Raw genomic sequence first — 24,508 nt, 5'->3', positions numbered from 1 at the left:
GAACAGCTGCAAACAGTAAAAGTTAAACAACGGCACGCTCACTTCCCATTGGCAAGGGGGCACGGGTGGAAAGCATCTTTATAAACTCGAAAGATGTATTATTCATGGCACTGTTGATCTGAAGAGAAATTAAGTTTGAAACAAAGTGTGACATTGCGAGCTAATGTTTAATTTATTAAATTGAAAATGGTGCGTAGAGGTCGTAAAAAGTTGGATCGCGCAGATTACACTGTTACAAGGCTATAAATGGTAAACTGTCTAACCCCTGACTTAAAATAGCAAAGCAATTGAGTGCAAAGGTCAGGAATCACCCTTTGACCACCAAGGTCTGATCCTTCAGGTGTTCGTCAGGCACACCCACCTTCAGGCAAGGCGAAAGCTTCACCATAGCAACAAAGATCCTAAAATGACTCAGGTGTCAGTGATTCATTGAAAACAGAGTGTGGAAGCTTTAGGCTATATAGTTAACGCAGAACTCAGTGAATGAAATCTTTGCAGCTTTAAATGATCATAAATTGCTTTCAGAATTTAAAAAAAAACAGAAATAAAAAAAAAAAGTCATAGGAAACAACTTTTAGAATTTGGCATTTCATCTCATTTAATTGGCATTTCTGCTTACCTTCCACACAGTGTTCCACATCCTCCAGGTTCCGCAGCGTAATCCTCATCAGGCTCGAGTTGAGCATCAGTTCATTCTTGTGTTCGGACCCCATGGACTCCGGGGCAGGGTTAAGAAAGAATATGCGAGTGTCACCCGTGGCAACCTGATTGTCGCAGATTCCTGTGTTGCCAAAGCCACCAATCATCACCTTGTTGCCACCATCCAAGAGGATTTCACGGTTTATGCTGGTCTTTCCTTTCAAGTAGCGCCACACCCTGACCTATTAGTCAAAAGAAGACAGGAAAACACTACTTAGGAACAAAACAATTGACTATTCTAAAGAGACCTGTTTTTAGTTACTATTGAACATATTAAGAAGGATCTGAAATGTGAGGTTTGGAGAAAGCCCCCTTCAAACCTGAGACAACTGAAGCAGTTTGCACAAGAGTGTGCCATAATATTAGTTGAAGTCTCATTAAGTGTTACAGAAATAGTTTGATTGCAGTGATTGCATCAAATAGTGGTGCAACAAAATATCAAAATATAAAGCTAAGGAGGTATTGATGGATGGATGGATGGATGGATGATTTTTATTAGTTAATTTTCAGTACAGTCTTACTCATTACTTTTGTGATTTTCACTTTATTTGGTGAACATTTATTTCACATGTATAATTTGTGTATATGTTGTTCAACAATACATCGATCGGGTTCCTATAATTAGATCAACACAAATCAAACAGTCATCATGCAGACTCTCTGAAAGGCACTGCAGCTATGAAAAAAATGTCATATCATCAAATTGAAGAATGCCATTTTTACAAACACCAAAAAATGGAAAGGTGGTACAAATAAAACTTTGCTCTGTGTTCTGTGAAGAAAGTATCCTGGGTGTTCCTTCAGTGTGATACAAAAACAAATCTTATCTGAATCCACAAGGGAACCAGAAAAAAATCTGTAGTTAGGCAACCACTACAGTCAAAGATTGCTTGACATTACAGGAAGTGGCACAACATCTGATGTATGCATTGTCATGGGGGGGACCATTTTCATTTTGAAGAAATAGTCTCAGTTTAGCAGTTGATCGTGGTTTCTGTCTCCAGTGCAAGAACTGTGTGCCTCTAATCTACTCAGCTCATTCACTCGGAGACGGAAAGCAAGTTGACCAAACACGGTTGTTTATTTTGACAGATTATAGAGTGGTCTACCACAAGTCTACTGCAGTGTAGAAGTTTCACAATGACTGCCCATGAAATGGGGAGCAAGGACGACTTCTTCCAGAACGAAGCACCAGGAACAGTGGATTTTTTTCTAATGCTATTTTAAGGACCACAGTCAAAATTTGCAGCCAAAATCTCATTAAGATCTGAATAGAAATCCCATTTTATAGCCTATTCTGACTACTATTAGTGTTATACATGCATACATACATACATACAAACATACATATTAATATAATTTATATTCCTATATACATAACGTATATTCATTTTCTAAAGTGTTTGTCCTTATTTGGAGCCTACTCAGCTGACTTTGGGTGAGAGATGGAGGACACTCTGAACTGGTCACCAGAAAATCACAGGGCACATAGTATAGACCAGGGGTCGACAACCTTTAACACTCAAAGAGCCATTACGACCAGGTTTGCACAGAAAAGTAAACACTGGGAGCCGCGAACACTTTTTGACATCTGAAATAAAGTTAGCCTATCCGTCGTTAACCACGTCTATAAAGTGCATAATAAAATGAAACCGTCTTACCTCACCACACCCGATAACATGATGTAATGAAGTGGGTTATCTGTATTGTGGTGACATTTGTGTTTTGTAAGTTGTGTTGTTTCCGAGGTTCCTGAATGTATCACGCGACTCGTTGGATGGGAGGGGTGTACGAGTGAGACTGTGAGCGGACGGCGAGAAGGACGCGAGATCCGCTTATGACGGAACTGTTACCGCACTGTAGTTGGTGTCGGCTACGACGCACAGTAGCCGTGTTGGAATAATAAAAAGTGAGATTACTCAACTACGTCTGACATCTTGTCTTTGGAAGACGTTACAATACACTTCAATCGTACACTTATGATTTATTTTCCCAAGCCACGTAGAGCCGCAACATAAGGATGAAAGAGCCGTATGCGGCTCCGGACCCGCGAGTTGCTGACCACTGCTATAGACAAACAATCACTCACACCCATATTAACATCTAAGAGCAATTTAGAGTCAATTAACTATTAACTAATTATGTGAAAAAATGTAGGAGTAAAACAATGCAAAAACATAAGAAGAAGATTCAGCAAATTCTAACCCAAACTTCAGAACTGTGAGGCCACTTTGTTAATCACTAGTGCACTGTACTAAATATTCTGACCCAAATCAATTGTTGCACATTAAATAACCTTGGTGAATCAGACACACTAACTCCTCCCACGCTGAATAACGGTATTCGTTCAAGGTTTTTCATGCTTTTTTGTCCATGCTGGGATCTTTCGTCTCACTTACAGATTTATTAAAAATCTATCACAAATATTTTCATCTTAAATGTTCAGTTTGGTTTCTCACCGGAGGCCATACTGAACATTTAAGTATGAGAAAGCCTGCTTCAATTTGTAAGGTTGGTCTTAAAAAAAAGTTTGAAGGCAACAGTTCTTGTGCTTTCTAATGATAATTTACACTCAATCAAAGACACATATACCGGTATTTGTTGTCAATTTGTTATATTATAATCCGTCAAGTGGGAAATTCATTTTACACTTTACACTCTTGAAACTGCGGGGTCAAAAATAATCCAATTAGGTCAAAACAATTTTGACTGACGCCCTCCTTGGGTCAATTTGAATCAACTTTGGTTCATTTTGTTTCAAAACAACAAAAACTGTTGTTTTGATACAACACAACACAAAGTTTGGTCCAAATGACCCAAGTGGGTTGTCGGTCCATTTTTGGACCCATATTGAGTTTTTGTTTCGTTTTGTTTTGTTTTGTTTTTGACACAGCAGTTTTAAGGGTCTACTGCATGTTTTTGTTGGCCACCACACAGGGAACTAGATGTCAGCTATTAATATACAGATACATGTGATGTCAATTATTGTATCAACCTCATGCTGCAGCATGTTTATGGACTTATTGAGTCTCTTCTGTTGCCCGTGGAAAAGAAAACCGCTTCCCATCCAATTGATAATGCATCGCAAAGAATTTGTTCCGGGTTCAAACAAAGGCAAACAACGTGTGGCGGTGTAAAGTGTGGCGATTTTGTGCAGTTTGTCTGCATGCAGCAGGTGTACTGGCTTGCTAGCTGCAAAAATCACAAACCGCATGGAGACGCACTCACCTTGCAAGAGTAGGTGTTGTGAACCGGGTCCATGTTTATGATTTCGTCCACTGTGCCCGTCAAAACTACGTTGGCCTCTTCTTCACGGTCCTCCAAGTTTTTCTCCGGGCAAGTGGCCGCACAGGACCGCAACAGGACCGCCAGCAGCCCGGCTAGGAGCAGCGTTGCCCGGCCGGCTCCGAGTCTCCGCTGCGAACTCATGACCGCCTCACGAATTTGCATAAGTTAACTTTTCTTGGAAATTTATAGATTTGATTCCTAATGTCACCAACCGGAGTGAGCGACAACCATTAATGGTTTTGAATGGCTTAGAATTTTTAGACCGAGGCTCTCAACAACTTCTCTACCGGCGACCCGTTTCTCTTCCACTCCGCAGCCCAGTTTCGCGCATCTGCAGCCGGGATTGAAAATCTCCTTTCCGCCGCCGCCGGCTGGAAGAGCTGGATGGAAGAGAGAGGACGGAGGAGTAAGGGGAAGAGGGCTCTGTCGCTCTCTCTCTCGCTCTCTCTCGCTCTCTCTCTCTCACTCTCTCTCTCTCTCTCTCTCTCTCTCTCTCTCTTTCTCTCTCTCTCTCTCTCTCTCTCTCTCTCTCTCTCTCTTTCTCCCTCTCTCTTCCTCTCTCTCTCTCTCTCTCTCTCTCTCTCTCTCTCTCTCCCTCTCTCTATCTCTCTATCTCTCTCTGCAGGAATGCTACAGCACTTTTCTCTCCCCTTCTCACACACATGGATTTGCATGCAATCAGAATCACTGATCCCTCAAGTGTGTCTGTGTGTGTCCTCTGGGGGGGCTGCAGGGATGGCCGACTAAAGTGGCTGATCAAGGGCGCCCCCAGTTGCACAGACGATGTCGTTACCATTTTTAAAAGTGTCAATTCAGATGAAGTCACGAGAGGTGAGCTGCATAGGTAAACTACTGCAATACTACACTATCAATAATGACGAACATTGCACAGTTGACTGCAAGCAAAGAAACTTTTGATATTACTCTTAAATTAAATGCTTTCAAGTGCGCTGATATACTCTAAAAACACTAGGATAAAAAATAACCCAATTTGGGTTAAAAACGGACCGATCCACTGTTTGGGTCAATTTGACCCACCTTCTTAGCTGAGGCTCATACAGCCCAGATTTGGGGTTATTTTTGTACAGAACAACCCAGAAAGTTTGATAAATATTTACCCAATTAGTGGATCGGTCCATTTTTTATCCAAATAGGATTATTTTTAACCCAACTGTTTTTAGACTATGTCCCTGATAGTGTAGTGGTACACACGCCTGAGTTGTGTGCGGGCAGCGTGGGATCGATTCCCGCTCAGTGACAGTGTCTATGTGTGCCCTGCGACTGGCTGGCGACCAGTTCGGGGTGTAGTCTGCCTTCGCCCATTGACGGCTGGGATAGGCTCCAGCAACTCCCCGCGACCCTATATAGGATAAGCGGTTTGGAAGATGACATGATGTTTTTAGAGTGTAGAATGATCTCTAAAATGAAATACAGTAATGACTTTCCATTTACATTAAATGGCTTGCCTTTTTGTGGTGAACGAGGTCATTTTGACTTCGAGTACGATGTAATGTGATTTTTTTTTTTTAATATATATATATATATATATATATATATATATATATATATATATATATATTATAAATCATGCCAAACCTATGTGGGTTCTGTACAGCAGAGTACTCGCTCTGCACAATATGCAGATACTTCAACTTTTCCAGTGAGTCAATGAAGCCTCAGAATCAGGTGTGTTGGAGGAAGGAAACATCTAAAACATGCAGGATAGCAGTCCTGGAGGACCGGTGTTTGACACCTGTGGGTTAGGTGAACTGAGAGTGTAGTGCTGGTCCACTATTCCACGGCCTGGACGGAAATCACACTGTTCCTCGTGAATCAACAGAAAGGTTCGACTTCCTGATGGACCCTCCTTTCCTACACCCCTGGCCTGCATAGACCTTACCTGGGAGGCTGAGGAGTGTGGTACTCCTACAGTTAGAACACACCCTCCAGTCCCTCTTCATAAAAAGAGGGCCAATGTTTTTATATTAACAACAACACGGTCGTATTAATTTGCATATGACAATTAACAATTTAGTTAATTTTTGATCCTCAAAACAATTTTCTAAATGCAGATACTTCACAGTACAAGAAGCTTGAGGGTTGCAGGAAAGTTTTACCAACTGTACAATTTATGGTTGAGGAGCATAAAGGAACCAAATTCTAATGCGGCACAGGCCTAGGCTAAATACACACTGTGTCATATGTCATTTAGGGTCCATGCTTATATCATAAACCTTGTATAAATGTATAAATGATACCACATGATTATATTCTCGGGCTCCATTTGAGAACAGACAGTGCGTCAATTTCTAGTCCTTAAAAGCTGTAATTTTAACTAGGCGTCTATTCCTGGGGAAAATGACAGGCTTGCTCCTGCACAGTTGCCGGAGAAGATATTTGTAGAAATTTGTTCCTGAACCTCACTTTTGACAACTGAGTACAACTTTCTTGGATGAAAGAGGAAAAAATGACACCAGGTGAAATAATACTAGAGTGAGTTGCAGGGGAAACTCGCTTGCTCGTGACAGTCTGTCATTGCTAATTGTTTATTCAGCCATGAACCATGACCATGAATAATCTGCCACAACATTAAGAACCAAATCAAACACACCATTAACATGTGTGGCCAGTAGCTGATCCATGAATCCAATGTTGGTCCTCACTCCAATTATTGGGGATTCTGTGTGTCATTTCAGAGCAGTTAAAGACTGGTTAGACTCAAAACAGAAACATTTCCATACATGCAAAGATAAAACAAGAAATAACTTTATGCTGTGTGAGTCGTGTCTTATTAAAAAAGTAAATCTCTTATAATTTTATCAAAAGTCAAAGAATTACTTACACATCACACATTGCCTTGTACTAACTCCACCATTTCACCAATATTGTATAGTTTAGTGTTGTCATGTCAGATTGGGGGGAGCTGCAGCTCAGGTTGCAATTGTAATGATTAACATATACTGTACACACCCACTAATATCATGACTAACATCCCATCGATGTTGTGACATTTATTTTCTACAAGGACATGTATACAAGACGGACAGTGCTGTAATTCAAGTACTGAAATTGTCTGCAAATCTAGTGGGAATGCTTGTGATGAGAAGCAGATGCACTATTGGACCCTCGTTGCTCACTCCATCATGGGATGTGGAGGGATCACTGTGCAGTGCCTCGCCAAAACACTCTCTGAGCGTGTATTTGGGTCATGTAAGTGATATAACACGCTGTGTGAAACATAAATAACTGAGCGCACCTGCTAAAGTTGTGATCCTGCGCTCTTCATGCTTTCTCTGATTTTGGTTTTGTATTGTAATATATGTAACTGAGAAATGCCTCCAGATGTTTGCGCAAGATCGTTGCCCCGAGAGAGGAATTCTGAAAGTGAGCATATTTGTGACAGTAGTTTTACTTTAGTCCAAGTAATATGCATTATACAACATATAGAGTAATAAGACAAGAAATATGAAAGCTAGAAATTTGCTTTCCTACATATCAGGACATAGTCAGGACACATTATATGATTTGAATGAACATTTTTGGATCTTTGGAGAGATACGGTGAGAGGTCCAAAAGTGGTCCTTCTTGTTAAAAATGGGGGGGGAGATGTTTTTAAAAAGAGAGAGAGAGAGAGAGAGAGAGAGAGAGAGAGACAGAGCGAGAGAGAGAGAGAGAGAGAGAGAGAGAAAAGTACAGCCATCAAACCACCTTGATCAAGTGAACCCACCAGTAGACCACTGGCACTAGAGGCTCCAGATCCCCCTAATGAACAGATAAAATGACCTACAACCAACAAAGAAAAGACCGTCTAGTTTCTTTCAAGGCAACACCCATGAATCGAAGTCAATGCTACAATTAACAAACGTGTTATGTTTAGGGTTGAAGTCTGATCAGGACAGAAGTTTCATATGTAAATAATGCAGTGTTTTTTTTTTTTTAAAGAAGAAGAAGAATATTATACTCTGGTCAATAAAAGCAGTTAGTAGAATCCCTAAAAAAATAATCTATAAAAAAGATATGCTGACATCTCACCAAAGGGAACTGTAGACTGGGCCTGGGCACTAAAATAAAACAAACAAAATAAAATTGAATAAATTCAACACACCATTTTTTGGGGGGGTCCCCAAACTACACCCCCCCCCTGAAATATACCAGAGACGCAATATTTTTTTCAGTCTGGCCAAACGATCGAGACTAGATAAACACTGGAGACATGCTGTAGGCTGGAGTTACTCTGTATGTTTCAAGTGGCAGTTTTTGCACATGGCAGAATTCAATAAATGAGTGATGGCAACGTCAAGAGAAAAAAAAAAAAAAAACAGAATCAGATATACTCAGATTGGAATCATGCCTCTTCCAAGTGTGGATAAAAAAATCTGACATGTAATGGATGTACAGTATCTGCCAATGCAACTGCATCTTAAATGCTAAACGGACAGATCAGATAAACCATACCTTTGGACCTTTTAAAAATGGATCGATGTGTGTTGCAGATATAATTCAGTGTTGCCTAGTCAAAAACAACATTTCAGATATCCTCAACTGCATTTTTCCTAACTACAAATGCCATTTGAGATGCCCGCAATGTAATTCACCTATGACAAATGATGTTACTTTTGTCATTCAGGTCTGTCATCACAGCTATCTACAATTCAGTTGCAGATTCTGTAATCGCTATGTGAACTATATATTCCTGCAAATGAATTGTAGATATATGTAACTCCAACCTGAGACACATAAAAAAGTTATTGACTTGTCATAATTTCAGTTCAAGATATTAGATGAAGTTTGTTGATATCTACATGTTAATTACGGACACTCAATCTTAGCTTTAAATTGTTAACTACGCTTGCCGTATTTACCTCATCAATGCGAGCTTGACGTCATTGAAATACACCGACCGGTGACGTGCTATAAATTCGCGTCTGCTCGAATAACACATTTTTTTTTTTTAAAAACACCTGAAGTAAAGACCATCTAATTAAGGTACATTAGAGAGGTGTCAATCATGAATAAGGAAAATGAGTGCATCCAGAAAGCATCAGTTGGTGTGCTTGCCACAAAGCTCCACTTTCCAAAGACAAACAGTGGCACTAGAGGAGGTGCAGAAAACACTGTTGTTTGTTTAGCTTTCTGACAGTTTGCCAGATGGCCCTCCGCTTTGTGGTGTCACGTCCAAACACGAGAGTGGGATTCACACCTGGTTTCATCCCTGTGCATTTAAGTGGAATGTCAAATGCTTTCGTTTCTCAAGGGGCCAATCCCATTTCTGTTTTTCTTGCTAGCTTTTTGTTTTATTCAGAAAGTATGCAGTTGGCGATGTATGAACTGAAAAGTGTCTTGTAGGTGTCAGGACCTTGGATGAATGGATGAGTTCTCGGGGTGGGACTAAGTTGATCAAAATTTCACAATGTATTGTGTTGTTTTCACTTACGGTGCAGAAACAATGCACAATAGATAAATATTGATATTATTGCTGATCAGTGTATGTTGCTCAAATATTTTCATGAAGTCTGCACACTTCACGATGATTTTGACCTTACAACATGATGTGAATTTCTAAATTCTGCCTTTGTAAGGTCAAAACTGCAAATCTAAACAACCAAATCATGTTTTATTACCTATTTTTATACTCTGCATAAATTGTGAGCTCACAAACAACATATTGGGATGAATGCCAATAAGATTTGCATTTCCAGTATTGTACTGTTAAATTGCTGTTGTTTGAATTGAAGACATTTTACATGGCTATTACAATTGGTCATGGATGGATTTCTTCCAGTTACCAGATTTCTTCCAGACTGTCAAATCTGAATGGGTAAAGATAAACTGGAGTGGCGCCAAGATAAAGGCGTGTCTGTGAGAAACACCATTTTGAGGGGTTAGTTCATTATAGATAAGGCAGATAAAGCCACATTTCCTTCTCAATATTACACCTTTTGTCAAATAGTGTGATTCTTGAAAACAAATTGGTCATTTCTACATTCATGAGTCCTCACCAAATCTAACATCTACGCTATCTTCCAGTATGACCCTCAAACCCGGTGTAAACAGTTACTGCCCATAATAAAGGCTTTATGAGCCCCAGACCAGGGCTCTTTACCTCTAAATATAAATCAATAGATGGACTTAAAAATACTGAAGTAATCTATCACAGTCAATATTTAGATTTCATAAATTTAAAAATATTTAATTGGTGCAACCTGAAGGATTAACCTTCAAGTGACGTTATTTATTAAAGCAAAGCAAACCCATTATTTCTGGTATCCCAAATGTAAAATAATTAAATTAGCTTGGTTACATAATATAAATAATCATTTCAGTTTAACCACAAACCAGAAAGTTTTTCCTTTATATAATCTGTATTTGTACATTGGAAGTAAATATATATTTTTATTTTTTTATATTTTAATTTTCTCAAAGATTTAAAATTCATTCAATGTCATAATGCTTTGTTTAACAAACATTTTAAATACATTCGTAATTATAGATAAGGCAAATTGATTTATATAGCACGTAATTACAAATTGGCAGTGGTCGACTGGTTAGCTAGTCCGCCTCACAGTTCAGAGGTCGTGGGTTCGATCCCGGCTCCGGCCTCCCTGTGTGGAGTTTGCATGTTCTCCCCGTGCCTGCGTGGGTTTCCTCCGGGTACTCCGGTTTCCTCCCACATTCCAAAAACATGCATGGTAAGTTGATTGGACTCTCTAAATTGCCCCTAGGTGTGATTGTGAGTGCGGATGTTTGTCTCTGTGTCCCCTGCGATTGGCTGGCAACCAATTCAGGGTGTTCCCCGCCTACTGCCCCAAGATAGCTGGGAAAAGTAAAAAACAGCTCATTAGCTGACCAAAAACATGCCTGATGTAAAATACACAAATCGAGCAGCAAACTTACTTACATCAAATGAAACAATAATCATCAATGTTATAGACAATTACATAGATGGGTGAAAATCCACTTCTGCTTATGCTTAATCCGTCTTAAAAATAACAAAAATGAAAATAAAATCTCGTAAAATACAGGCACCATGGAAAATCTGATGAGAAAAAATGAAAATAAAAAGAAAGGTTACATAAACTGTTAATAAAATTGAAATAGTTTTAAAGGAAATAGTTTTAAAGGCTTCATCGCCTTGTTCGACGGCATCAACCCATACTCCACAGACTGGGCTCTTAGCTCCGCCATTTCATGTACAAAGTCAGACTTCATGAAATCCGCATTGTACTTTCGCGAAACTGTAGCTTTTTGGCGTGGTTGGCACCATTTTTGTCTTCATTTTCGTTTGAAATATTTCTGCTTGACTTTCCCACAGGCGCACAGCAGGATTCTTTGCCTTATTGGGGCTTGTTAAACAATTTACTTATGGATTGTGGCCAGAGATTTGTCAGAACCTGTATTGTAACTGAGTACCTCATGGATCACAATAATAGCGCTGGTATAGTCAATTAATAACCCATGCAGTCCAATGGCTCTCGTGGCTGACAGGTGCAAACATCAACCCATTTTGCATCCCACGTTTGGGCCGCAGCCCCATGGTTACCGGTAATAACATTGTCCTTGACCATGTAGGCAGAACAGCTAATTTTTTTTTCTTTACAAAAGAACTCATCCATCTCCCCTATCCATTTATAATACGCCTCAAACACAATTTATGCTGGCTTTTTGTCTAATGGATCCTATAATGCAGTCCCCGTTTGATCTTTGGCAGGTGGTCGCTCGAGTCCATTAAGAAATGAGTGTACCGTGAAAGCCTGCATACACAGTGCAGCTCTACATACAGGTATAGCCAGGTTTCCGCCTGTTCAGTTGGCCATCGTACAGTTTGGAATGATAAATTGTCATCAAGCTTGTTATTCCATGATGGGATGGTGAGAAATAGAATGGAAACATAGCAACTTAAAACTGTAATTTACCAATGTAACTGAAGAAGGAAAAAAAGAGGCAAGCTTTGTTTGCTGAAAAGCCTTGTCCATCGATCAATCTTCTGTGATGCTCAACATTCACAGGTGAATTCAATATCAAAAGGGCCAAGTCAAGATTCGCCCCATTTCATTTTCAACAGAAGAGTGCCAAAAAATAGTCATCTACAAAACTTTTGACAATTGAAACTGTACTGCTTGTTGGAAATGTTTGAAAGTGATACATACGTCAAATTACCATCATTGCAGTGTCACTGCTTCTGTTTTACACACTGAATCTCACACTGAGCACAAGGATTCTAAAAAATGTTTATCAACAAGAGTTGAGGAAAGGTTATGATTAAAGATTAACTGGTTTTAGATTTCCCCAGGACGGTGACACATCATGTCATGGCAATAGTGATTGATCTCTACTTTATGTCTCACTAGGGGGAGAAAGAGATTTCTATACAAGGACTCTGTGTCTGTCTTTGTAACTGCCCTTTAAGTCAGCACGCTGATGTGTGTGTGCCAGAGATGAACTAAGCCAGGGACAAAAAAAGTGCACCATCATCATGACTGCCTTCTTTACATACTTGGTTTGGCTCTAAATTGCTGTCCAGTTGCATTAACTAATTGCACACCCCAGTGTCATTGTTCCACTTTATGCCCTGTCATTAGACAAGCTGTGCTGACTCAGCTCAGAATCAAAGAAGCCAGGCCTGACTGAATAGTAAGTTTCACGTTTGATTTAAAGGGAAGTCAACCCAAACGTTTTTTTTTTCCAGAATATGTTCTATGCAGGCCCACTAGTTGAAACAAGGCAGCCACCCATTTTTAGCCATCTCAGGGGCCGGCCAATTTATCACTTCAGTCGGCTGAAAATTACATCAAAGTTACTCAGCTAGGGCTCAGGTAATGACCAATCACAGCTCACCTGTTTTCTGAAGATGTTGTCAACATTTTATGACGGGTGTAAGTCTGCCCAAAAGGAAAAAATATTATCATATTGAATTTGATTCAAATATATCCTTTAATTGGCGGCACGGTGATCGACTGGTTAGCACGTCCGCCTCGCAGTTCAGAGGTCGTGGTTTCGATCCCGGCTCCGGCCTCCCTGTGTGGAGTTTGCATGTTCTCCCCGTGCCTCCGGTTTCCTCCCACATTCCAAAAACATGCTTGGTAGGTTGATTGGACACTCTAAATTGCCCCTAGGTGTGATTGTGAGTTTGTTTGTCTCTGTGTGCCCTCCGATTGGCTGCCAACCAGTTCGGGGTGTCCCCCGCCTACTGCCCGAAGACAGCTGGAATAGGCTCCAGCACGCCCGCGACCCATGTGAGGAGAAGCGGTATAGATAATGGATGGATATATCCTTTAATTTGGTTTGCCCCTGACCCGGAAGTTGAAATTACTTCGCTCGTTCAATAAGGAAGCGGCGACGAGGAACCGAGACGAACGGTAAACGAGACGAGCGAGAGCGGAGCGATTAAGGCAGGGACACGATCGGCAAGAAATACATAAAGAATTTTAGCTACAACTGGTCAAGGGCGCACACGGTAAACAGAATTCCTGTTTTAAAAAGTTTAACTTTCAGATTTGCTCGTGTTGACACTGATTGTTAACATTGCATTGTGTACTTGAAATGCCTTTGAGATGTACGTCGCAATGAGTTGTGTATTGAATGTGGCAACAATAGATTGATAGCTTGACTACATTTGGACTATTCATTAATTATTCATTCATTATCCCTACCGCTTCTCCTCACAAGGGTTGCGGGCGTACTGGAGCCTAACCCAGCTGTCTTTGAGCAGTAGGCGGGGGACACCCTGAATTGGTTGCCAGCCAATCGCAGGGCACACAGAGACAAACAAACAACCGCACTCACAGGGGCAATTTAGAGTGTCCAATTAACCTACCAAGCATGTTTTTGGAATGTGGGAGGAAACCAGAGTACCCGGAGAAAACCCACGCAGGCACGGGGAGAACATGCAAACTCCACACAGGGAGGCCGGAGCCGGGATCGAAACCACGACCTCTGAACTGTGAGGCGGACGTGCTAACCAGTCGACCACCGTGCCGCCCTACATTTGGACTATTTAAGAACTATTACATATAATAGAAAATAATTAAATGTTACTTGAATGTTGTATAGTTTGTGAAGAATATTAATTAATACATTTCATTTCATTCTATTCTTTAGTTTTCACGATGTTCATTGACTGTATTTCAACTGAAAAAGAAGAAGAAAAATACAAAACAAATCAGTACGAAGCGTGGATGATTGACCGGGAAATAGCTACAACGGGTGACCGTTTGCATGTTCTCTCTTTGCTTGCGTCCAGGGTGTAGTCTCTACTTCTCATCCAAAGTCAGCAGGGATAGGCTCCAGCTCACATGAAGGGGAAGAGGATCAGTGGTAAAACGCAGATTCGTGTATGGTTTACATTTACATTGCACTTGCACAATCTGTGGATGTTTTTCCTGAAGCCAATGTGGCTCGTATTTGTGACTTTTCTGTCAAAATAACTGATGAGAGTAAGTGCTGCCTGGGCTGGTGAATATATTAACACGTCAGGATACACTTCTGGGGTGTGTCCAGGTAGGTGATGAGAGCCACCCCCCTAGCTGCAAAAAACAGATGTTGCCATGTGAATCTTTACTCAGGAATTTGTGACTCATACATACTCCCTTCCCCCCCTGCCTAAGAAGACTTCCTAAAATAATAGATTCCATGAATGTGATTGTTGGGGGGCAGGAAGGGTATGAGGTACATGACAGTGGGAGGGAAGTGTGAAGGTGTGAGTGATTAGCAGATGGATAGATCAAGAAGTAGGGGATGGGGAGGTGGGGGGGGGTGCTAATGTAGGTGTTGGCCCACCTTTTCAACGAGCATATTCCCTCTTGCTTGGGTCTCTACTTAAAGATAGGCTCCAGCACTGGCAAAATATCAAAAACACATTTGGGTGAGGAGGCAAAGCACAAAATAAACAAGACGCATGAAATCAAAGCCCTGAGTTGATTAAAGTTGGTCCAACATCCTGTCTGCTGCATCCTGTCCAGAGATGGCTGTTGGGACAGAAGCACTGTATACACTTGTAGAACATACTGAAGTCAAGTCATTCTTTCTCTCTTTACTCAACCATGAACGAAAGCACCACAAGGTAAGGCTCGCTGATTGAGTGTGACGATGTCTCATCAGTTAAAAATGTTTGGCTCGTACAAGATGAGGCGACAAAGGAATCTGCTCCCCCTGCTTATTTTCCCACCAAGTTTCCACCCTCTTGTTTTTTCCATGTTTAGTTTCGTATGGCTGCTGAAGGCCCTCTTTGCTACTCCTCCCTTTGCAAAATCACATCGCAAACACATAAAATAAACACCTGTCTTATCACACACTGATGATGAAAAGTACTTGCATTATCACAAATGTGACATTTGGACTAGATTGGATGAATGCTGCTGAAAATTCTGTACCCCTGTTTATTCCTTTCAAAATACTTGTTTTGAAATTACTTTTTACACGTTCTATATAATTGGTAGTACACATTCCTGACCCATATAGACATCAATTTTCTTTAACCCCTCTCTTTTTCAGGGGAGCCGATCCCAGCTGACTTTGGGCGAAATGCAGACAGTCTGTACAAGGAGCCCGTCAATCACAGGGCACATAGAAAGAGAGGAAATCATTCACGCTTTCATCCACCATCACTGAATGGGAACTGAACCCTCACTGCCTGCACAAAAGTCAGGCAACTGAACCACTGCACTATCAGTGATGTTCTTTGTATTAATATTGTATTGGCAGCACTAACAAAAGAAAAACACATTTCCACCTCACTGTTCCTTTCAAAATGTATGGCACAATGGCGGAGACAAGCTCTCGCAATACATAGTGTTATTGTGCGTCAAAAAGTATTATGTTAATGTTGACAACCGTTCACTTTGAATAATAATGTGTGAATAAAGTACTGTTTGATTAATTGTCTCTAAGCATGCCATTAGACATACAGTGCGTGACAAATGTATTAGACCACCTGTCATGATGAAAATGAAGAGACCATCCAGCATCATGAAATGGTTTAATGCAGACTCCTTCAATTTCAATGAGCTCTTGAAATCTTACCATTTTAAACAGGAATGAGGGATTTGAATTTGAATTCATCTTTTTAAACATAAATTTTAGGCAGCTTATCAAGCGCCAACCCTTTTATCAATAAATACATATTCATGTGCTTTACTATATCAGTTGTTTTTGCAAACAAATGCATTTCAATATTCATTGACAACAAAAACATTTCAGTATTAAGAATTGTATTTGGGAGGTTCTCCAGCTATAGCCAAAAGTTATGAGAAGTACATTCCACAGTTTACTGCCTCAGGTTTTATGATTTGCATGTAGTCTACAATATTATGAGATCAGATCAATTGCAATCACAGCACTTTAAAGTCTCTCTTTGCCATAAAAATGAACATAACCCTCAAAGAAAATGTCCACTTTTTTAGGGTCTTGCCACAAAGAGACCACAAAAGCCTGGAGATCACTTTGACATGCGTTGAGTTAGAATAACAGACTAGAAGCTTTCAAAGTGGGGATGGTGCTTGAACTTATTCTTCCTCTGTCAAGCTCTGTTACCTGCAAGGAAAAACATGCAGTCACCTAAAATATTTCTGCAAGTAAGACTGCACTTAATTTATAGGATCAGCAAGTGAGCCGTTCGATAGATGTGAATAATGCTCTGGGACAGGTTCCTAGATTAGATTCTTCTTGTTGGTGTTCAAACAAGAATGGGAGCAGGCAGATGTGAATGTTGCATGTACAGTGAGGTGAAGAGTCAAGACTGCTGAAGACCAAAGCCAAACAAAATGCTTCACATTCTGTTTATGGTAAAGGTAAGGAAAAGAAAGGCAAAACCACGCATTGTTTGCCGTTTCTAACTATTATTATTTTTAACTAACTCGCGTAACAAACCGATGTAACCAATATTAGACATGACAAGCTCACCTCACGATACAATATACAGTAAATACTGGAAATCTCTCTGACAGTGTCAACCAAAACTGAACATTATCAGTATTTAAAAGGCAGAATATTTGTTAGGTTTTGCATTTCGTGTACCATTATATTATAGCCTGTGCACATACCTGTAAAGAAATATAAACACATTTTGACAAATATGTATTGATACATCATCTCCTGTCGTACACGCTGCACAGGTATGGAGTATACCGTATATGCTACTACTGCTTATGCAACTGTCAGATACAATCTGCATTTCGTTTGACCCCGCTATCAGTGAAATAAAAAGAATATGTGACACATGGGGCGGCACGGTGGTCAACTGGTTAGCTAGTCCGCCTCACAGTTCAGAGATCGTGGGTTCGATCCCGGCTCCGGCCTCCCTGTGTGGAGCTTGCATGTTCTCCCCGTGCCTGCGTGGGTTTCCTCCGGGTACTCCGGTTTCCTCCCACATTCCAAAAACATGCATGGTAAGTTGATTGGACACTCTAATTTGCCCCTAGGTGTGATTGTGATTGCGGATGTTTGTCTCTGTGTGCCCTGCGATTGGCTGGCAACCAATTCAGGGTGTCCCCTGCCTACTGCCCGAAGACAGCTGGGATAGGCTCCAGCATGCCCGCGACCCTTGTGAGGATAAGCGGTATGGATAATGAATGAATGTGACACATGTCATGCGTCTGTGGGACTGCAAGGTACACAACACTGTTTTATTTGCTATGTTTTTCCTTACCCGGCAGCGTGTAGGAGGAGGATGCCGTTTGGCTGACGTGGGTTGTTGAACTCGGTGGCGGTTAGGCAATGCCCAGCTCTGGGATGCACATTCATTCAGGCAGGAGCTGCTATCGGCCACAGCTCACGACCACACACTGCCGACCTACAAGCTTCTTCAAGCTGTCAATCCTACGGTCCCATCCTCTCATCTACAATGATCCCTTGAATCTACGAAATTTCCTCTTCCATCGTAACGACATCACATACGCACTCATGACAAAGCAAATAAAAAGCATCTTTTATTTAATACAACTACATACAATTATCTACAAGTATGCTGGGAAGTTCGTGGCTTCACCATCGCTATAATATTTTTTACCATTTATTTAATCTCGAATTTTAAGAAAAATCTGAAATAAATGCAATCATATTGCGCATCTTTGAACTTTCAGTGATAAACGCTGCATTGCGTAGCCTGCGCAAAGTGCGCGCAACATGTACTCTCGTTGAACGCCCCTAAGGACTCTCCAGGACGTCAGCTCCAGCTCCCTCTAAACATTAGCTAGCTAACCTTGCACCCAGCTTCAGCCTGAGTGTCCTATCATGAAGGATCTTCTGCAAGAGTCGAATAGTATATAGGTTGTGTGCCTGTAAACACGTAAGTAAGCTTAAGCGTGATCATGTTATGTTAAAGATCTGCGACATTGGCTATGATTGCTTCACGTTAGCGCTAGCTGACTTTCGCTAACCATAATAGTTGTTTATGATACCTGTAGATGTCCCTTAAGAATATCAGATGTAGTATTTGCCAAACGGTGTATATTTTTTCGAGATAATACGTTGACTCCATTTAACGGTAAATAAACCGAATAACATTAGCCACTAGCCAGAGACGAAGATATCTATTGTCAACTATAGAAACACACTCGTGAAGCACCCATTCAAACTCACTAGTCTTACTTGTCAAGTCAATTTCAAACTTACTATACCACAGCATTATATATGTCGTTTTTGAATGCAGATCAGGCCATCGAAATGGTGATCATGTCGGGCACAGCCACTGTGCTGCAGCAGTTTGTCAGTGGGCTCAAGAGTCGAAATGAAGACACCAGAGCCAAATCTGCCAAGGATCTGCAGCACTATGTCACAACAGAATTGAGAGAGGTAAAGATCTGTCTGGGAAACCAACTCCACATTGACTTTTAGTTTTTACTTTCAGTTGGTTTAATTTTGCCCTTAAAATGACTGTATTTATTTTAAATATCTGTTGCTGATTTAGACTTTTTGTGATGGTTTGTGGAAACACTGGTTTGTGTTGTCTTCAACAGCTTAGTCAAGACGAAGCCACCACATTCTATGATGAGTTAAATCACCACATATTTGAGCTGGTGTCCAGCTCTGATGTGAATGAGAAGAAAGGAGGGATTCTTGCAATAGGTAAACATTTAGTCATGCTGTATGGTTTTTTTTTGTCAAGTCCCCACATAATGGCCTGTGCTCCAGTAGGTGTCTTTTTTATCAAAAGTAGTTGTGTTATCTACATGCATGCACCACACAGCCACTAATAAGTTAAGGTGCGCAAGAACAGTATATTCAACAAAGTACTTACGCACATCCACACAACAGCAGCAGCATACACACTATTTATCCAGTAAAAGTATTACCAAGCAGAAGAAAAGAAATTACAGGATTCCCTCAGTAGATGCAAGGTAAATCTAATGATATAACGATAGAGGATTATATTGTTCAATAGACATTTTTATATCATACAACAATATAATATGCTATATGGAGTAGAGTATCATTATCCAGCACAGATGATTAAAACATAACTTTTATAGTGCAATACAATTAAAGTCAGTGGTCCTGGCAGTTGAATAAATGAACATCCCTCTTCACTATACGAGGAAATGCAGAAATGACTTTTGGATTACTTACGGGTAATCACCCTCTTGTTGGAAAAGCAAGCACTTTTTGCATTATCTGAAATACTCTGTCTGGCTAATATTTTTTCCACAGTCAGTCTGATTGGAGTTGAGGGAGGCAATGCCACCAGGATCAGCCGCTTTGCCAATTACCTGCGCAACCTGCTACCCTCCAGTGACCCAGTGGTGATGGAAATGGCTTCCAAAGCCATGGGTCACTTGTCTATGGCAGGGGACACCTTCACAGCTGAATATGTCGAGTTTGAGGTGAAGAGGGCCCTGGAGTGGCTGGGAGCAGACAGGAATGAAGGCAGACGCCATGCTGCAGTAAGTGGCAATACTGAGGACTGTTGTTTGTTGGTAAAATAGCCATGCTTTTCAATTGTTTGTATGGTGAAGATTTTTCAAATTCACTGAGAAAATCTAGGTAGATATCGTAAAAGATGTCTTAATGACAAAGTGATCATAGCAGTTGAAGTTATAGCGTATTTGAAGGTCAATTGTTGGATTTACACTTTAGAGAAAGATTAAAAAAGATGACAATGGCATGAAAATATTTCTGTCTTCTATTTCAGGTTTTGGTGCTCAGGGAACTGGCTGTGAGTGCACCAACCTTCTTCTTTCAGCAAGTGCAGCCCTTCTTTGACAACATCTTCTACGCCGTCTGGGACCCTAAGCAGGCCATCCGAGAGGGTGCTGTGTCTGCGCTGCGGGCCTGTCTCATCCTCACCACACAGAGGGAGACGAAAGAAATGCAAAAACCACAGTGGTACAAAGTATGGCCCGTCATCGTATCCACTCAAATCAGATTTTAATGAAGGTGTTGTAAAGCGCCTGATTTCCTTTATATGACAGCAAACCTTTGACGAGGCAGAGAAGGGCTTTGACGAAACCTTGGCCAAGGAGAAAGGCATGAATCGCGACGACAGGTTCCATGGTGCGCTTCTCATCTTGAATGAGCTGGTTCGAATCAGCAGCATGGAAGGAGAGGTGAGGCACTCACTCAGTATGTTTACTCACAGTTTAGTCAAGTCAAAGTTACACAAAAACAACTTCTGTTCCAGGGGTTTGTTGTAATTAGATTTTATCGAATGCCGTGTACATGTACTGACTATAATCATCCATCAGCGCATGCGCGAGGAAATGGAGGAGATCACACAGCAGCAGCTGGTGCACGATAAGTACTGCAAAGAACTCATGGGCTTTGGAACAAAGCCCCGCCACATCACCCCTTTCACCAGCTTCCAATCGGTGCAGCCACAGCAGTCCAACGCTCTCCTGGGCTTGCTGGGATACAGCACACCGCAGGGCTTCCTCAGCTTTGGAGCTACACCGGTGCCCGCGAAGAGCTCGCTGGTGGAGAGCAGATACTGCCGTGAGCTCATGGAAGAGCGTTTTGATCAGGTGAGTTTCACCAGGTATTTTAAAAAAATATATATTTTGGCTTTCGTAGTTGTTGCTTCTGCCTATGAATTTGTATTTGATTGGATTTAGCCCATTAAGGCCTAAAGCGCCTGGCTCAACATTTCCCCAAAACCTATGGGCGACTATAGAATAACCTTTTTAAACCTCAGGTTCTCCCTGAAATTCAACACCTACAAAGTAATTGATATCTCAGCCCCTGTAGCAGATAGAGACATAATTCCAAAAGAATTTGGGAGCTTAGACATTATTATTTTCTGTTTCAATCAAAAATGTAAAAATAAAGTGTCAGTGCAAGAGAAGCACTATTTTTAATTAAAAAAAAAAAAGAATTGAGTGATAATTACCGCCCTCTATTTTGTTACAAAGTCGTTGATATCGTCATTGTCTACGAACATATATCTTAAGCATATATCACGTGGAACTGGTTCCACTGATTCAAACTCCACAAGCGCGTCATTTATATCATTGCTGTTACTTATTTCAGAGCTCCTGTCATCGTCTGCATCCGCCATTACTGCTCAAAAAAATTCTGGGACATCTTCAGAGGGCTCACATGGTCACGTGTATATTCTGTTGCATTTCATTGGCTAAGAGAATGAGAATTGGATTTAAAAAAAAAAAAAGAAAATGACGTATACGCTCTCTCAGCTCTAATGTTAGAAGGATGCAACAGTGATCCTGGCCCTTGTCTTAGAAATGAGTTAAATTAGGGATGCTCCGATCGATCGACCGCCGATCATGATCGGCCGATCTTCGTGAGTAAATCTCAGTGAGATACATAAGGCTGACCTATGTACAGTTTTTTTCCCAGCTTGTTTGTCTTTCATAGTTTGTGTGCAGTCTGTATCCTATGACATTTGCATTATGTTTATCATAAATGTTCAAAGATTACTAGTCATCGTGGTTTTATTTATAGGGTATAAGTAATCATAAATATTAGGACATGTCAATAATTTCAAAATGGTCAAAGAGTTGTATGCATTACCTGAGCGCTCTTGTTTAAATTATGAATATAATCGGCCATTGTTTGTTTTCCCCAAGGTGTGTCGATGGGTGCTAAAATACAGGACGAGTAAAAATCCCCTCATCCAGATGACCACACTAAATCTGCTGCCACGACTTGGTGCCTTCCAGCCGCATACTTTTACTGGTGGGGTGAATTTATATTTGGATAAAAAAAAAGAGAAAACAATTTAATTTGACCATCTGGGTAGTTTTTTTCTGTCTATGTGAGAGAAGGAATGGTTATATCATTGCTATCGTAATATCATGACCCAAATTTACTTTGTTCCCATCTAACATGGAAATATAAATTGTCCACAGGTATGAGTGTGACACTGTTTGTTTGTGCCATTGGCTGGCAAGTCCAGGGTATACCCCACCTCTTCCCCAGTGTCAGCTGGGGTAGTATCCTAAGGAGGATAAGCGCCATAGAAATTTTTTTCAAACACTCAGCCTCAATTATTTCTCTTTGTCAGTGCAATAACCCTGTCAATTGACTGCAAGTTGCAACTTCATTTAGTTTTTCAGCCGACGCACAGGTTTACTAATATAATATTTACATGTACATTACAGACCAATACCTGTCAGACACAATGGGCTATCTACTGGGCAGTCTCAAGAAGGAGAAGGAGCGAACAGCAGCCTTCCAAGCACTGGGTTTACTGGTGGTGGCAGTCCGAGCTGAAATACAGCCGTATCTTTCCAAGATTCTGGAGATTATCAAGGCGGCTCTACCACCCAAGGACTTCGCTCACAAGTCAGTACAGGCACTGGGGGATTTCAGTTAACATTATTCCCGACATACGACCTTAAAGGCCCTGATAGACCAAACCGATGTCGGAGGTCGTGAAGCGTCGTGCAGTCTGAATGCGCCGTCTGTTTAGTGTAGTGGCCACCGTCGTGCTGTCGTAACCCGTCTGTAAGCGTCTTGGGGGCGTTTACGTATGTTGAATCGGCGTCGCCAGTCGTGACATTTGGTCACTGATTGGCTGTTAGCTAGCAAATCAGCGCTGGGAGCACCAACGGGAAGTGACAAATACGGAAAAACAGTGACTGCCTTAATCTTCTTACAAGTACAAGAGCGAGGGACAATGTAAGTATTTCACAATACCGTGTCAAGAACGTGATGGTTTACTTCGCGTGGGAGTTCATCGTGAGCGAAGAATATAGTTGAATGCATTGTTTACGTTTTTATAATCCACCCCCGGCCAACATCTTTCCGGTTGGATTTTTCTAACCATGAGAAATGGTGACTACCGCCGCCGAAGGTATGGAAGAGTATTCCATCTTATGCATGTCGTTGCGGTGTATTCCTCCAGCGTGACGTGCCGACAGCCGGCCGGGGGTAAGCGTCTGTCACTGTTGGCCAGCGTCTTTTTGGTCTATCTTGGCCTTCGGAGGTTACAAAAAGTTGTGCGATGGTCTAGTTTTGGCAATGGTGTGAAAGAAACTCTTGTCATTGATTGTTTGATATTCATGAATACTTTTCCTGCAAATATTTACTGTAATTATGTCTGCACTACTATAACCGTGTTTCTACCACTAGAGCCGGGAGTGCTGTTGCATCTTTCCAACTTTGAAGCCGGGAGAATGTATGCGTAATTTTCTTTTTTTTTCTTCAGTTTTTTTCTTTTTTTTTTTAAATCCAATTCTCGGTCTCTTAGCCAGTAAAATGCATCAGAATAGACACGTGACAGTGTCCTGGGCCCTCGGAGGATGTCCTGGAATTTTTTCAAGCCGCAATGGCGGACGCAGATGTTCGTGGGAGCTCTGAAATTAAGTGACTGTAGTGATATAGATGACGGGCTTGTGGACTTTGAACCAGTGGAACCAGTTGAACGTGATATATGGTTAAGATATATGTTTGTAGACAATGACGATATTGATGGCTTTGTTGCACTTGCTTGAAATTTGGTGGCGACTCGACTAGACTGCTTGATTTTTTTTTCAATTTTATTATTGTATTTATTTATTTATTTATTTATTAAATTTATTTCCCCACAGTGACTTGGGACTTGGTTGAGACTTGAAGGTTATGACTCGAGACTTTCTGGTGACTTGCACATATGTGACTTACTCCCACCTATTCTTTGTGGAATACTTTATTTCCCTTTCCCATCTTTCATGTGCAGGAGGCAGAAGTCCATACAGGTGGATGCCACTGTGTTCACATGTATCAGCATGCTTTCCAGGGCTATGGGTCCCAGCATCCAACCGGACATCAAGGAGCTATTGGAGCCCATGCTGGCTGTGGGACTCAGGTATCATTCATACAGCAGTCTTCTATATAAAGTTGCATGGGGTCTGGATGTTTGAATTTGTTGATTTTTTTTTTCTTGTTGTTTGTTTTTGTTTTTTCTGTTTTTGAGGTGTTAAATGACCTGAATAACGTGCTTGAAAAATAACATCAGTTTCTTGCACAGCAAACGCTCTCAAGGGTGTCCAAGCTTTTTTTTTTTAATAAACAAAGGGCAGCATAAAAGAAAAATTCTTAGTTGTTGGGGCGACTTTGGTATTCTTCGATATTTGTTTGATTCTACACAGTG

The 24,508-nt window shown here is 41.0% G+C and overlaps 2 protein-coding genes and 1 long non-coding RNA gene across 11 annotated transcripts in view; 1 reads left to right on the top strand and 2 right to left on the bottom strand.

Moving 5' to 3' along the window:
• The window catches only part of agrn (agrin), a 263,386-nt gene extending 258,979 nt beyond the window's left edge, over window positions 1–4,407 (bottom strand). For 5 of the 9 annotated variants that reach the window (XM_086027866.1, XM_086027911.1, XM_086027930.1 and 2 more), the window contains exons 1-2: window positions 3,928–4,406; window positions 620–881 (exon numbers count right to left, since the gene is read on the bottom strand). In XM_086027866.1, the coding sequence (XP_085883992.1) occupies window positions 620–881; window positions 3,928–4,149 (484 nt within the window). In that variant the 5' untranslated portion in view covers window positions 4,150–4,406. Of the gene's footprint in view, window positions 1–619; window positions 882–3,927 lie in introns of all 9 variants that reach the window. The other 4 variants (XM_086027847.1, XM_086027856.1, XM_086027871.1 and 1 more) reach the window with 1 other exon arrangement.
• An 11,539-nt stretch (window positions 4,408–15,946) lies between these two features.
• Window positions 15,947–17,949, bottom strand: LOC147153327 (uncharacterized). The gene is made up of 2 exons (XR_015086439.1): window positions 17,630–17,949; window positions 15,947–16,515 (listed from the first exon to the last, which is right to left on the bottom strand). It is a non-coding gene; the product is annotated as an uncharacterized LOC147153327 (long non-coding RNA).
• A 161-nt stretch (window positions 17,950–18,110) lies between these two features.
• The window catches only part of mtor (mechanistic target of rapamycin kinase), an 89,676-nt gene continuing 83,278 nt past the window's right edge, over window positions 18,111–24,508 (top strand). The window contains exons 1-10 of the mRNA XM_086027808.1: window positions 18,111–18,268; window positions 18,632–18,774; window positions 18,939–19,047; window positions 19,630–19,862; window positions 20,111–20,311; window positions 20,391–20,525; window positions 20,664–20,939; window positions 22,002–22,110; window positions 22,536–22,719; window positions 24,095–24,223. Coding sequence (XP_085883934.1) covers window positions 18,646–18,774; window positions 18,939–19,047; window positions 19,630–19,862; window positions 20,111–20,311; window positions 20,391–20,525; window positions 20,664–20,939; window positions 22,002–22,110; window positions 22,536–22,719; window positions 24,095–24,223 — 1,505 coding nt within the window. The 5' untranslated portion in view covers window positions 18,111–18,268; window positions 18,632–18,645. The remainder of the gene's footprint in view (window positions 18,269–18,631; window positions 18,775–18,938; window positions 19,048–19,629; window positions 19,863–20,110; window positions 20,312–20,390; window positions 20,526–20,663; window positions 20,940–22,001; window positions 22,111–22,535; window positions 22,720–24,094; window positions 24,224–24,508) is intronic.

This window comes from Filicampus tigris, chromosome 1 (assembly GCF_054856515.1).
Source record: "Filicampus tigris isolate MCC_2025a chromosome 1, RoL_Ftig_1.0, whole genome shotgun sequence".
NCBI lineage: Eukaryota > Metazoa > Chordata > Actinopteri > Syngnathiformes > Syngnathidae > Filicampus > Filicampus tigris.
Note: the sequence above shows the minus strand (reverse complement) of the source record. Positions and strands in the feature narration are given on the sequence as shown.